At 42.3% G+C, this 15,540-nt stretch overlaps 1 protein-coding gene across 1 annotated transcript in view; it reads left to right on the top strand.

Moving 5' to 3' along the window:
- The window catches only part of TGFB1I1 (transforming growth factor beta 1 induced transcript 1), a 135,530-nt gene that overhangs the window by 71,290 nt on the left and 48,700 nt on the right, over nt 1-15,540 (top strand). The window contains exon 8 of the mRNA XM_073635254.1: nt 9,569-9,742. Coding sequence (XP_073491355.1) covers nt 9,569-9,742 — 174 coding nt within the window. The remainder of the gene's footprint in view (nt 1-9,568; nt 9,743-15,540) is intronic.

Below are 15,540 nucleotides of genomic sequence, written 5' to 3'. Positions count from 1 at the left end.
GCAGAGCGGAGGGTTGGCGGTGGCTGAACATTTCCTTGTGTTCAGTGGAGAGGGGGTTGCCAATCCCTGTAGCCAATAGGCTTCAGTGTACAATAGAATTTTCTATTTGTACACTGAAGAGAGAAGCCGATTGGCTGCCCCTCTCCCCTGCACTGAACACAAGGCGGCCATTTTTGTGTAGCCGTTGCTGTTTTTTGCCAAAAACATTCCCAATTTTCTCGGGACAAACCCAAAATCCAGAGAAAACAATCGGGACAAGCTTAAATCGGGATTGTCCCGGGAAAATCGGGACTGTTGGCAACTATGCAAAGGGGGCCCAGCCCCGGCACTGAGCAGAGTCTAGCAGCCATCTGTAGGCGATCTACAACTCCCATTCCAGAATGGCCAGAAACTCCAAATCTTCCAGTGCCCAGAGCACTTCCGAGATGTTCAGCATCCGTTCTCTGTACTCCAAGGATTTCCTCCAATCGCCACTCCAGATCACCCCCAAAGTCAGGCTCCTTGGACAGGCTCCAGCAGGGATGGAAATTACTGGTTGGAAGTTATAACTTCAAACTTCAGTAATTTGTTCATTAAGCCGCCTGCTTGAGTACAGATTTTGAAAATATAGTAAATGACCTTAAAAATAATATATAATAATTATTTGTATATTATTTATGGTAATTAACCCCTCCCCCACCCAGGCCAATTCTGACACTTCTCTCCTACATGTAACAATCAGCATTTTTTTGCTAGAAAATTACACAGAACTCTCAAATATTGTATATATTGTTTTAGTAGACACCCTAGGAAATAAAATGGTGGTTGTTGCAACTTGTTACACGTTATTTGCGCAGCAATTTTTCAAATGCACTTTTTTTTTTTACAAAGAAACGGTTTATTGGATTTAAAAAAAACAAAAAAAAAAAAAAAACAAAAAAAACCCTCGCTAAAAGCCTGATTTTTTTAGACAATGTGAAATATGATGTTCCACCGAGTAAATAGATACCCAACATGCTTTGGGTATCACGCTTTAAAATTGTGCACACTTGTTGAATGGCGCCTAACTTCAGTACTTAAGAATCTTACAGATTACATGTTTAGAGTTACAGAGGAGGTCTAGTGCTAGAATTATCGCTCTCGCTCTAACGATCGCTATGTATGTAACCTGTGTGTATCCAGCTCTAATACTAACCACTGACCTCACATCCCTGGCCTCCAGTACTGCAGCCCCAGATAAAGCCTTCCGTCTGGCTGTCTTGGGATACATACTAGAAGAGGGCTCTGTAGCTCTCGTCAAACCACATCTCCACCCGGACCGGCCCCCCAGGAACTAATGTCTGACAGTGATATAATGACCAGGAATCAATATCTGACAACGATATAATGACCAGGAACCAATATCTGACAACGATATCATATACACACAGATCATCCTATATACACATACACACAGATCATCCTATATACACACACACACACACAGAGATCATCCTATATATACACACACAGATCATCCTATATACACACACACACACACACAGATCATCCTATATACACACACACACACACACACACACACACACAGATCATCCTATATACACACACACACACACACACACACACACACAGATCATCCTATATACACACAGATCATCCTATACACACACACAGATCATCCTATATACACACACACACACACACAGATCATCCTATATACACACACACACACACACACACACACACACACACACACACAGATCATCCTATATACACACACACACACACACACACACACAGATCATCCTATATACACACACACACACACACAGATCATCCTATACACACACAGATCATCCTATATACACACACACACACACACACACACACAGATCATCCTATATACACACACACACACACACACACAGATCATCCTATATACACACACACAGATCATCCTATATACACACACACACACAGATCATCCTATATACACACACACACACAGAGATCATCCTATATATACACACACACACACACACACACACACACACACAGATCATCCTATATACACACACACACACACACACAGATCATCCTATATACACACAGATCATCCTATATACACACACACACACACACAGATCATCCTATATACACACACACAGATCATCCTATATACACACACACACACACACACACAGATCATCCTATATACACACACACAGATCATCCTATATACACACACACACACAGATCGTCCTATATACACACACACACACAGATCATCCTATATACACACACACACACACACAGATCATCCTATATACACACACACAGATCATCCTATATACACACACACACAGATCATCCTATATACACACAGATCATCCTATATACACACACACACACAGAGATCATCCTATATATACACACACACACACACACACACAGATCATCCTATATACACACAGATCATCCTATATACACACACACACACACACACAGATCATCCTATATATACACACACACACAGATCATCCTATATATACACACACACACACAGATCATCCTATATATACACACACACACACAGATCATCCTATGTACACACACACACACAGATCATCCTATATACACACAGATCATCCTATATATACACACACACACAGATCATCCTATGTACACACACACACACACAGATCATCCTATATACACACACACACAGATCATCCTATATATACACACACACACAGATCATCCTATGTACACACACACACACAGATCATCCTATATACACACACACACAGATCATCCTATACACACACAGATCATCCTATATACACACACACACACACACACACACACACAGATCATCCTATATACACACAGATCATCCTATATACACACACACACACACAGATCATCCTATACACACACAGATCATCCTATATATACACACACACACAGATCATCCTATGTACACACACACACACACAGATCATCCTATATACACACACACACAGATCATCCTATATATACACACACACACAGATCATCCTATATATACACACACACAGATCATCCTATATACACACACACACACAGATCATCCTATGTACACACACACACACAGATCATCCTATATACACACACACACAGATCATCCTATACACACACAGATCATCCTATATACACACACACACACACACACAGATCATCCTATATACACACACACACACACACACACACACACAGATCATCCTATATACACACACACACACAGATCATCCTATATACACACACACACAGAGATCATCCTATATATACACACACACACACAGATCATCCTATATACACACACACACACACACACACACACACAGATCATCCTATATATACACACACACACACACACACACACACACACACACACAGATCATCCTATATACACACAGATCATCCTATATACACACACACACACACACAGATCATCCTATATATACACACACACACACAGATCATCCTATATATACACACACACACAGATCATCCTATGTACACACACACACACAGATCATCCTATATACACACACACACACAGATCATCCTATATACACACACACACAGATCATCCTATATATACACACACACACACAGATCATCCTATATATACACACACACACAGATCATCCTATGTACACACACACACACACAGATCATCCTATATACACACACACACACAGATCATCCTATACACACACAGATCATCCTATATACACACACACACACACACACACACACACACACACACACACACAGATCATCCTATATACACACAGATCATCCTATATACACACACAGATCATCCTATATACACACACACACACACACAGATCATCCTATATACACACACACACACACACACACACACACAGATCATCCTATATACACACACACACACACACACACACACACACACACACACACAGATCATCCTATATACACACAGATCATCCTATATACACACACACACACACACACAGATCATCCTATATACACACAGATCATCCTATATACACACACACACAGATCATCCTATATATACACACACACACACACACAGATCATCCTATATACACACACACAGATCATCCTATATACACACACACACAGATCATCCTATATACACACACACACAGATCATCCTATATACACACAGATCATCCTATATACACACACAGATCATCCTATATACACACACACACACAGATCATCCTATATACACACACACACACACACAGATCATCCTATACACACACACACAGATCATCCTATATATACACACACAGATCATCCTATATACACACACACACACAGATCATCCTATACACACACACACAGATCATCCTATACACACACAGATCATCCTATATACACACAGAGATCATCCTATATATACACACACACACACACACAGATCATCCTATATACACACACACACACACAGATCATCCTATATACACACACACACACAGATCATCCTATACACACACAGATCATCCTATATACACACACACACAGATCATCCTATATACACACACACACACACACACACACAGATCATCCTATATACACACACACACACAGATCATCCTATATACACACACACACACACACAGATCATCCTATATACACACACACAGATCATCCTATATACACACAGATCATCCTATATATACACACACACACAGATCATCCTATGTACACACACACACACACAGATCATCCTATATACACACACACACACACACACACACACACACAGATCATCCTATATACACACAGATCATCCTATATACACACACACACACAGAGATCATCCTATATATACACACACACACACACACACACACAGATCATCCTATATACACACAGATCATCCTATATACACACACACACACACACAGATCATCCTATATATACACACACACACAGATCATCCTATATATACACACACACACACAGATCATCCTATATATACACACACACACACAGATCATCCTATGTACACACACACACACAGATCATCCTATATACACACACACACAGATCATCCTATACACACACAGATCATCCTATATATACACACACACACAGATCATCCTATGTACACACACACACACACAGATCATCCTATATACACACACACACAGATCATCCTATATATACACACACACACAGATCATCCTATATATACACACACACACAGATCATCCTATGTACACACACACACACAGATCATCCTATATACACACACACACAGATCATCCTATACACACACAGATCATCCTATATACACACACACACACACACACACACACAGATCATCCTATATACACACAGATCATCCTATATACACACACAGATCATCCTATATACACACACACACACAGATCATCCTATATATACACACACACACACAGATCATCCTATATACACACACACACAGATCATCCTATATACACACACACACACAGAGATCATCCTATATACACACAGATCATCCTATATATACACACACACACAGATCATCCTATGTACACACACACACACACAGATCATCCTATATACACACACACACAGATCATCCTATATATACACACACACACAGATCATCCTATATATACACACACACACAGATCATCCTATACACACACAGATCATCCTATATATACACACACACACAGATCATCCTATGTACACACACACACACACAGATCATCCTATATACACACACACACAGATCATCCTATATATACACACACACACAGATCATCCTATATATACACACACACAGATCATCCTATATACACACACACACACAGATCATCCTATGTACACACACACACACAGATCATCCTATACACACACAGATCATCCTATATACACACACACACACACACACACACAGATCATCCTATATACACACACACACACACACACACACACACACACAGATCATCCTATATACACACACACACACAGATCATCCTATATACACACACACACAGAGATCATCCTATATATACACACACACACACACACAGATCATCCTATATACACACACACACACACACACACACACACACACAGATCATCCTATATACACACACACACACACACACACACACACAGATCATCCTATATATACACACACACACACACACACACACACACACACACACACACAGATCATCCTATATACACACAGATCATCCTATATACACACACACACACACACAGATCATCCTATATATACACACACACACACAGATCATCCTATATATACACACACACACAGATCATCCTATGTACACACACACACACAGATCATCCTATATACACACACACACACAGATCATCCTATATACACACACACACAGATCATCCTATATATACACACACACACACAGATCATCCTATATATACACACACACACAGATCATCCTATGTACACACACACACACACAGATCATCCTATATACACACACACACACAGATCATCCTATACACACACAGATCATCCTATATACACACACACACACACAGATCATCCTATATACACACACACACACACACACACACACACACAGATCATCCTATATACACACAGATCATCCTATATACACACACAGATCATCCTATATACACACACACACACACACAGATCATCCTATATACACACACACACACACACACACACACAGATCATCCTATATACACACACACACACACACACACACACACACACAGATCATCCTATATACACACAGATCATCCTATATACACACACACACACACACACACAGATCATCCTATATACACACAGATCATCCTATATACACACACACACAGATCATCCTATATACACACACACAGATCATCCTATATACACACACACACAGATCATCCTATACACACACAGATCATCCTATATACACACACACACACAGATCATCCTATATACACACACACAGATCATCCTATATACACACACACACACACACAGATCATCCTATACACACACACACAGATCATCCTATATATACACACACAGATCATCCTATATACACACACACACACAGATCATCCTATACACACACACAGATCATCCTATACACACACAGATCATCCTATATACACACAGAGATCATCCTATATATACACACACACACACACACAGATCATCCTATATACACACACACACACACAGATCATCCTATATACACACACAGATCATCCTATATACACACAGAGATCATCCTATATATACACACACACAGATCATCCTATATACACACACACACACACACACACAGATCATCCTATATATACACACACACAGATCATCCTATACACACACACACAGATCATCCTATACACACACAGATCATCCTATATACACACACACACACACACACACACACACACACACAGATCATCCTATATATACACACACACACAGATCATCCTATATACACACACACACACAGATCATCCTATACACACACAGATCATCCTATACACACACAGATCATCCTATATACACACACACACACACAGATCATCCTATATACACACACACACACACACAGATCATCCTATATACACACACACAGAGATCATCCTATATACACACACACACAGATCATCCTATATACACACACACACAGATCATCCTATATACACACACACACACACACACACACACAGATCATCCTATACACACACATCATCCTATATACACACACAGATCATCCTATATACACACACATCATCCTATACACACACAGATCATCCTATATATACACACACACACATCATCCTATATACACACAGATCATCCTATACACACACACACAGATCATCCTATATACACACAGATCATCCTATACACACACACATCATCCTATACACACACACATCATCCTATATACACACAGATCATCCTATACACACACACACAGATCATCCTATATATACACACACATCATCCTATATACACACACATCATCCTATACACACACACACAGATCATCCTATATACACACAGATCATCCTATATACACACACACACAGATCATCCTATACACACACACACAGATCATCCTATATATACACACAGATCATCCTATATACACACACACACACACAGATCATCCTATATATACACACAGATCATCCTATATACACACAGATCATCCTATATACACACACACACAGATCATCCTATACACACACACACAGATCATCCTATATATACACACAGATCATCCTATATACACACACACACACACACAGATCATCCTATACACACACACACACAGATCATCCTATATACACACACACACACACACACACACACATCATCCTATATACACACACACACACACACACACACACACACACACAGATCATCCTATATACACACAGATCATCCTATATACACACACATCATCCTATATACACACACACACACACACACACACACACACACATCATCCTATATACACACACACACACACACACACACACACACACACATCATCCTATATACACACACACACACACACACATCATCCTATATACACACAGATCATCCTATATATATATACACACACACACACACACACACACACACAGATCATCCTATACACACACACACACACAGATCATCCTATATACACACACACACACACACACACACACACACACACACACACACACACACACACAGATCATCCTATATACACACACATCATCCTATATACACACACAGATCATCCTATATATATATATATATACACACACAGATCATCCTATATACACACAGATCATCCTATATATACACACACACACAGATCATCCTATATACACAGCACACCCCACAATACATAACATAAGTGTGTTTAGCTTCAAACCCAGACATGCCGTCTCTTTCTGTGAGATCCAGGTTGCACAGTCTTCTCTTTATGTTCACCTGATTAAATAAGCAGGGCTATACCTACCCTCCACAATTACCCCATCTACACCTTACCCCAGGCTGAGTCTCCACATCTCACATGACGGGTACACCCTGCACCCCCACTCACTATGGACACGCGCGCCCCCCCCCCTCCTTAGGGTCTTCACCTCATCCCTTTAATCCAGGACACATATTAATTACTCAGGTTCTGAGGCAGATTTAATGCAGATGAGGCACCAAGTGAGTTTAATTACCACCTTAATCATCCACAGAACCCAAGTAATTAATATGTGTCTTGGATTAAATGGATGAGGTGGGAACAACTACCCCCCTTATCACACCGGAGGACAGGATACTTCCAATAATTCCAGTTCAGCCTCCCCATGCTGAATGTTACATTCATTGCTGATTGATGGTGACATTGAGTGCATCATTATGTATGTTTTATATGGAAATCATTGTCTGTCATATTGGGGGACTTTGTATTGTCAGGTTACCCCGTACACTGATACCTGAGTATTATACGGTCCTCAGTCTTCTTCTCCTTTCATTCCTCTGCAGGTTGTCACAGCTCTAGGCCATACCTGGCACCCCGAACATTTCATCTGTGCTCATTGCAAATCTCTTATCGGAAGTACAAACTTCTTTGAAAAGGACGGACAGCCATATTGTGAGAAAGATTACTTTGATTTACATGCTCCACGCTGTGCCCTGTGCCATCTACCCATCCTCAAGGTGACAACATCTACTGCTATTCTCCTTCTGCTCCATTCACAGTCCATACAAGTCTAACCCTGACCTGTATATCCAAATCCTGAACTTACCCGACCTTCTATTACGATTACAGGGATAAAGGCCATATAATTCCAAACCTGCCCATGTCATTGTCCGGCCCACACATGGAAGACGCAGAGCAGACTCAGATTCCATAGAGATATGCTGAGTACACACAACCGGTTTAGCCATCGGAATAAACGCTAAAGGTTTCTCAGACGGAATTCCATTCAATCGGTATTGCCTACACACAGTCAATCCGAAGTCAGGCCGTCCAGAACGCGGTGACGTACAACACGTAGGACAGGACTAAAAAAAAGGAAGTTCAATAGCCAGTAGCCAATAGCTTCCGACTCGTACTTGCTTCAGAGCATGCGTCATTTTTGGTCCGTCGGAACAGCATACAGACGATCGGTTTTCCCGATAGGAATTGGGTCCGTCAGGAAATATTTAGAACATGTTCTATTTCTAGGTCCGTCAAAATTTTAGAAAAAAAATCAGATGAGGCCTACACACGATCGGTATAGATGATGTAAAGCTTCCATCGGACTTTTTCTGTTGGACATTCCGCTCATGTGTACGCGGCTTCAGAGACTACTAGATAGACTCCTCTGTAGATCTGTAGATGTAGATTCTGTGTGACCAGGAACAAACGATTGGCATAATTATTCTTCCTCCAAAGTACAGGATTTGGTGTTTGGGGTCAGAAGTTTCCCCAAAGGAAAGAAACAAAACCAACCATTTCAATTCCTTAACAGAGCTGATTATGAAATGTATTCTGATAGAATTTCATCTCGGGCCAGATAAAAAGCTTGTTTTCTCCAAGTGTTCACCTTTAGTTTATATTGTTACACCATTTTATTACCTTTCACTTTAATAGTTTCAATTTACTTTGTAATTCATGCGTGGAACTCATTATTCTCCTTCCTATAATTGCATTTCAATTCCCGTCCCACTTTTATGATTCCAACCTTTCATCATTCATATCTCCATCTCTCCATCTCTATAATCCCTTTGTATCTCCAACTACTGCAATTCCTGCCTTCCATTCCTCCTCCAATTCCCTCTACTACCTTTCCTGCCTTCCATTCCTCCTCCACCTCTCTCATCTATCATTCCCGTCTTCCATTCCTTCTCCACCTCTCTCATCTATCATTCCCGCCTTCCATTCCTCCTCCACCTCTCTCATCTATCATTCCCGCCTTCCATTCCTCCTCCACCTCTCTCATCTATCATTCCCGTCTTCCATTCCTTCTCCACCTCTCTCATCTATCATTCCCGCCTTCCATTCCTCCTCCACCTCTCTCATCTATCATTCCCGCCTTCCATTCCTCCTCCACCTCTCTCATCTATCATTCCCGCCTTCCATTCCTTCTCCACCTCTCTCATCTATCATTCCCGCCTTCCATTCCTCCTCCACTTCCCTCTAATACCTTTCCTGCCTTCCATTCCTCCTCCACCTCTCTCATCTATCATTCCCGCCTTCCATTCCTTCTCCACCTCTCTCATCTATCATTCCCGCCTTCCATTCCTCCTCCACCTCTCTCATCTATCATTCCCGCCTTCCATTCCTTCTCCACCTCTCTCATCTATCATTCCCGCCTTCCATTCCTTCTCCACCTCTCTCATCTATCATTCCCGCCTTCCATTCCTCCTCCACCTCTCTCATCTATCATTCCCGCCTTCCATTCCTCCTCCACCTCTCTCATCTATCATTCCCGCCTTCCATTCCTCCTCCACCTCTCTCATCTATCATTCCCGCCTTCCATTCCTCCTCCACCTCTCTCATCTATCATTCCCGCCTTCCATTCCTTCTCCACCTCTCTCATCTATCATTCCCGCCTTCCATTCCTCCTCCACTTCCCTCTAATACCTTTCCTGCCTTCCATTCCTCCTCCACCTCTCTCATCTATCATTCCCGCCTTCCATTCCTTCTCCACCACTCTCATCTATCATTCCCGCCTTCCATTCCTCCTCCACCTCTATCATCTATCGTTCCCGCCTTCCATTCCTCCACCACCTCTCTCATCTATCATTCCCGCCTTCCATTCCTTCTCCACCTCTCTCATCTATCATTCCCGCCTTCCATTCCTCCTCCACCTCTCTCATCTATCATTCCCGCCTTCCATTCCTCCTCCACCACTCTCATCTATCATTCCCGTCTTCCATTCCTCCACCTCTCTCATCTATCATTCCCGCCTTCCATTCCTCCTCCACCTCTCTCATCTATCATTCCCGCCTTCCATTCCTCCACCTCTCTCATCTATCATTCCCGCCTTCCATTCCTTCTCCACCTCTCTCATCTATCATTCCCGCCTTCCATTCCTCCTCCACTTCCCTCTAATACCTTTCCTGCCTTCCATTCCTCCTCCACCTCTCTCATCTATCATTCCCGCCTTCCATTCCTTCTCCACCTCTCTCATCTATCATTCCCGCCTTCCATTCCTCCTCCACCTCTCTCATCTATCATTCCCGCCTTCCATTCCTTCTCCACCTCTCTCATCTATCATTCCCGCCTTCCATTCCTTCTCCACCTCTCTCATCTATCATTCCCGCCTTCCATTCCTCCTCCACCTCTCTCATCTATCATTCCCGCCTTCCATTCCTCCTCCACCTCTCTCATCTATCATTCCCGCCTTCCATTCCTCCTCCACCTCTCTCATCTATCATTCCCGCCTTCCATTCCTCCTCCACCTCTCTCATCTATCATTCCCGCCTTCCATTCCTCCTCCACCTCTCTCATCTATCATTCCCGCCTTCCATTCCTTCTCCACCTCTCTCATCTATCATTCCCGCCTTCCATTCCTCCTCCACTTCCCTCTAATACCTTTCCTGCCTTCCATTCCTCCTCCACCTCTCTCATCTATCATTCCCGCCTTCCATTCCTTCTCCACCACTCTCATCTATCATTCCTGCCTTCCATTCCTCCTCCACCTCTATCATCTATCGTTCCCGCCTTCCATTCCTCCACCACCTCTCTCATCTATCATTCCCGCCTTCCATTCCTTCTCCACCTCTCTCATCTATCATTCCCGCCTTCCATTCCTCCTCCACCTCTCTCATCTATCATTCCCGTCTTCCATTCCTCCACCTCTCTCATCTATCATTCCCGCCTTCCATTCCTCCTCCACCTCTCTCATCTATCATTCCCGCCTTCCATTCCTCCTCCACCTCTCTCATCTATCATTCCCGCCTTCCATTCCTCCACCACTCTCATCTATCATTCCCGCCTTCCATTCCTCCTCCACCTCTATCATCTATCGTTCCCGCCTTCCATTCCTCCACCACCTCTCTCATCTATCATTCCCGCCTTCCATTCCTTCTCCACCTCTCTCATCTATCATTCCCGCCTTCCATTCCTCCTCCACCTCTCTCATCTATCATTCCCGTCTTCCATTCCTCCACCTCTCTCATCTATCATTCCCGCCTTCCATTCCTCCTCCACCTCTCTCATCTATCATTCCCGCCTTCCATTCCTCCTCCACCTCTCTCATCTATCATTCCCGCCTTCCATTCCTCCTCCACCTCGCTCATCTATTATTCCCGCCTTCCACTCCTCCTCCACCTCTCTCATCTATCATTCCCGCCTTCCATTCCTTCTCCACCTCTCTCATCTATCATTCCCGCCTTCCATTCCTCCACCACCTCTCTCATCTATCATTCCCGCCTTCCATTCCTCCTCCACCTCTATCATCTATCATTCCCGAAGGTAGAAAGTGAAGGAAAAAGCTGCTGCGCCCACCAAACAAAACAAATATACGTATGGATTATAAAATGTAGTGAAAACGATAAGCTGCCAACACCACCAATTAGACTAATTGTGACAACAAATATAAGAAAAAAAAGTGTAGCGCTATAATATGTCAGTCAAAAACGTTAGGGTGTGCTGATTGACCAGCAGTGTATATCCCAAAAGTTAAGTAGTATTGGATCACATATATAAAAGCAATGAACATTCCAATATTACAAAGAAAACCACTCTTATTAAGACCTTTGTGATATAACAATATAAAGAGTGTGCATCACACAGATTAAACAATATAAAGAGTGTGCATCACACAGATTAAACCCAAACCCTTATAGCAGAACACAAGCATATAGGGGTGGGAACAAATGATAAGTCCCTGAGGTGAGAGAAGTTCTTATAATCAGGTAGAGACCTCTTAGAACATGGATCCAGATCTCATAGAAATGGTTGTTAATGGTGGACTCCTCCACTGATCAGCCTGGTGCAAAAAGTAACATAAAATGCCCTTACCAGACGCGGTGGACTCACAAGCCATACAGCGGTGAGTCGTACGAGCTTGAACCGTGTAGCACGGTAGGGTTATAGCTGTTCTTGATCTGCAATCGGATGGTCTTGAGAAGGACCCCAGTCCTGAGCAGTCTCCCGGTTCGTACTCCAGCACTCTCTTGGGTCTCAAGCAGTTTGAGATAGGGAAAAAGTGGACGAAAAGAAGCTCCACATAGTGTAAATCCAATCAATCAGGAGATTTATTGTATAAAAAATTTCCAACGAAAAAATTCCAGATAAAAACAAACAATCATAAAGAAGTAATTAGCGCAGTAGACAGATGGTATAAGGTAGCGTCCTACACCCGACGCGTTTCGTCTGAGAAGACATCAACTGGGGTACAGCTAACCTCTCATCTGCTGCGCTATTTAATAAAAAGTGCTCAGATTAGCACCGGGGACACCTGTGTGGCGTGACTTCCGGGTTTGCGTCATGTGATGGTATTCAATATCAGCTGACTCGCTATCTGGCCTATCGAAAATTGAGTTCCGGATCCAAACCAAGCCTCGGTTTGGGTCTCATGTATAACCAATTCTAATTGGGCGATGAGGACATGTGATCCCCACATCCAGGCGTCACAGCGTGGTGACGCGGAGCCCAATCTGTTAATCCTAGTTAGCTGGCTGTTTGTGGACGTATGCGTCACCGCGTATCTACGCGGTGACATCACACGTCCACTATACCCTCTCATTTTTTAGAGTAATGCAGGCGGCAAAAAACCGCTCGCATCGCGCAGGCGCAGCAGCGCGGAATCGGAAGTCCATCCCACCTAAGATTATCAAGGGATAGTGTTTATGAACAACCATCAATCAAAAACACTTCCTCACTCCATTCACCTCTCATGTAATTCTCCATAAATATTAGGATTGTCGGACATAGATTTTGTGACATCCAAAGAGAATATAATCACTGGGGCATGGAAATAATGTAGGTGCATGGACTAATGAAATCATTGAGGAGAACTCTGAATGCAGAACCATGATAGTCACGACACACATGTTCCCCCATGTTTACAAACATTGTTCTTGAGCCGAATAGTACAATCTCTTACACAACTGTGTATTACAAACTATCTGTTTTTTAAAAAAATTTTTATAAAAAATATAAAAAATAAAATACATGTGTATAGGTATATAATCACAGAGAATAAAAATCCACCTGATATATTGGTCATAGCGACCAAAACCATCTAGCAAGAACGAGTGTCTAAGAAAGGGGATATGTAAGCTTCTTATTTGGCCCCCTGTATCGGGTCTTAGGTGCTTCCTATTTTAATGTGAATAGGAAAAAAAGAGGGGAGGGGGGGAAGTAGGGAAGGGAGGCAAAAAAAGTAAGAAAATATATCGAATCAAATAGATGTTACATATATTGTGGAGTCTGTGTGGTAGGGATGATAAAATCTAATACAAATTGGAGTACCAACAGTCAACCAGAAAGTATGTGTAGAAATTTCCAGAATGGGGGG

Source organism: Aquarana catesbeiana, linkage group LG06, assembly GCF_042186555.1.
Source record: "Aquarana catesbeiana isolate 2022-GZ linkage group LG06, ASM4218655v1, whole genome shotgun sequence".
NCBI classification, from domain to species: Eukaryota; Metazoa; Chordata; class Amphibia; order Anura; family Ranidae; genus Aquarana; species Aquarana catesbeiana.
This window is presented reverse-complemented; position numbering and strand designations above follow the sequence as displayed.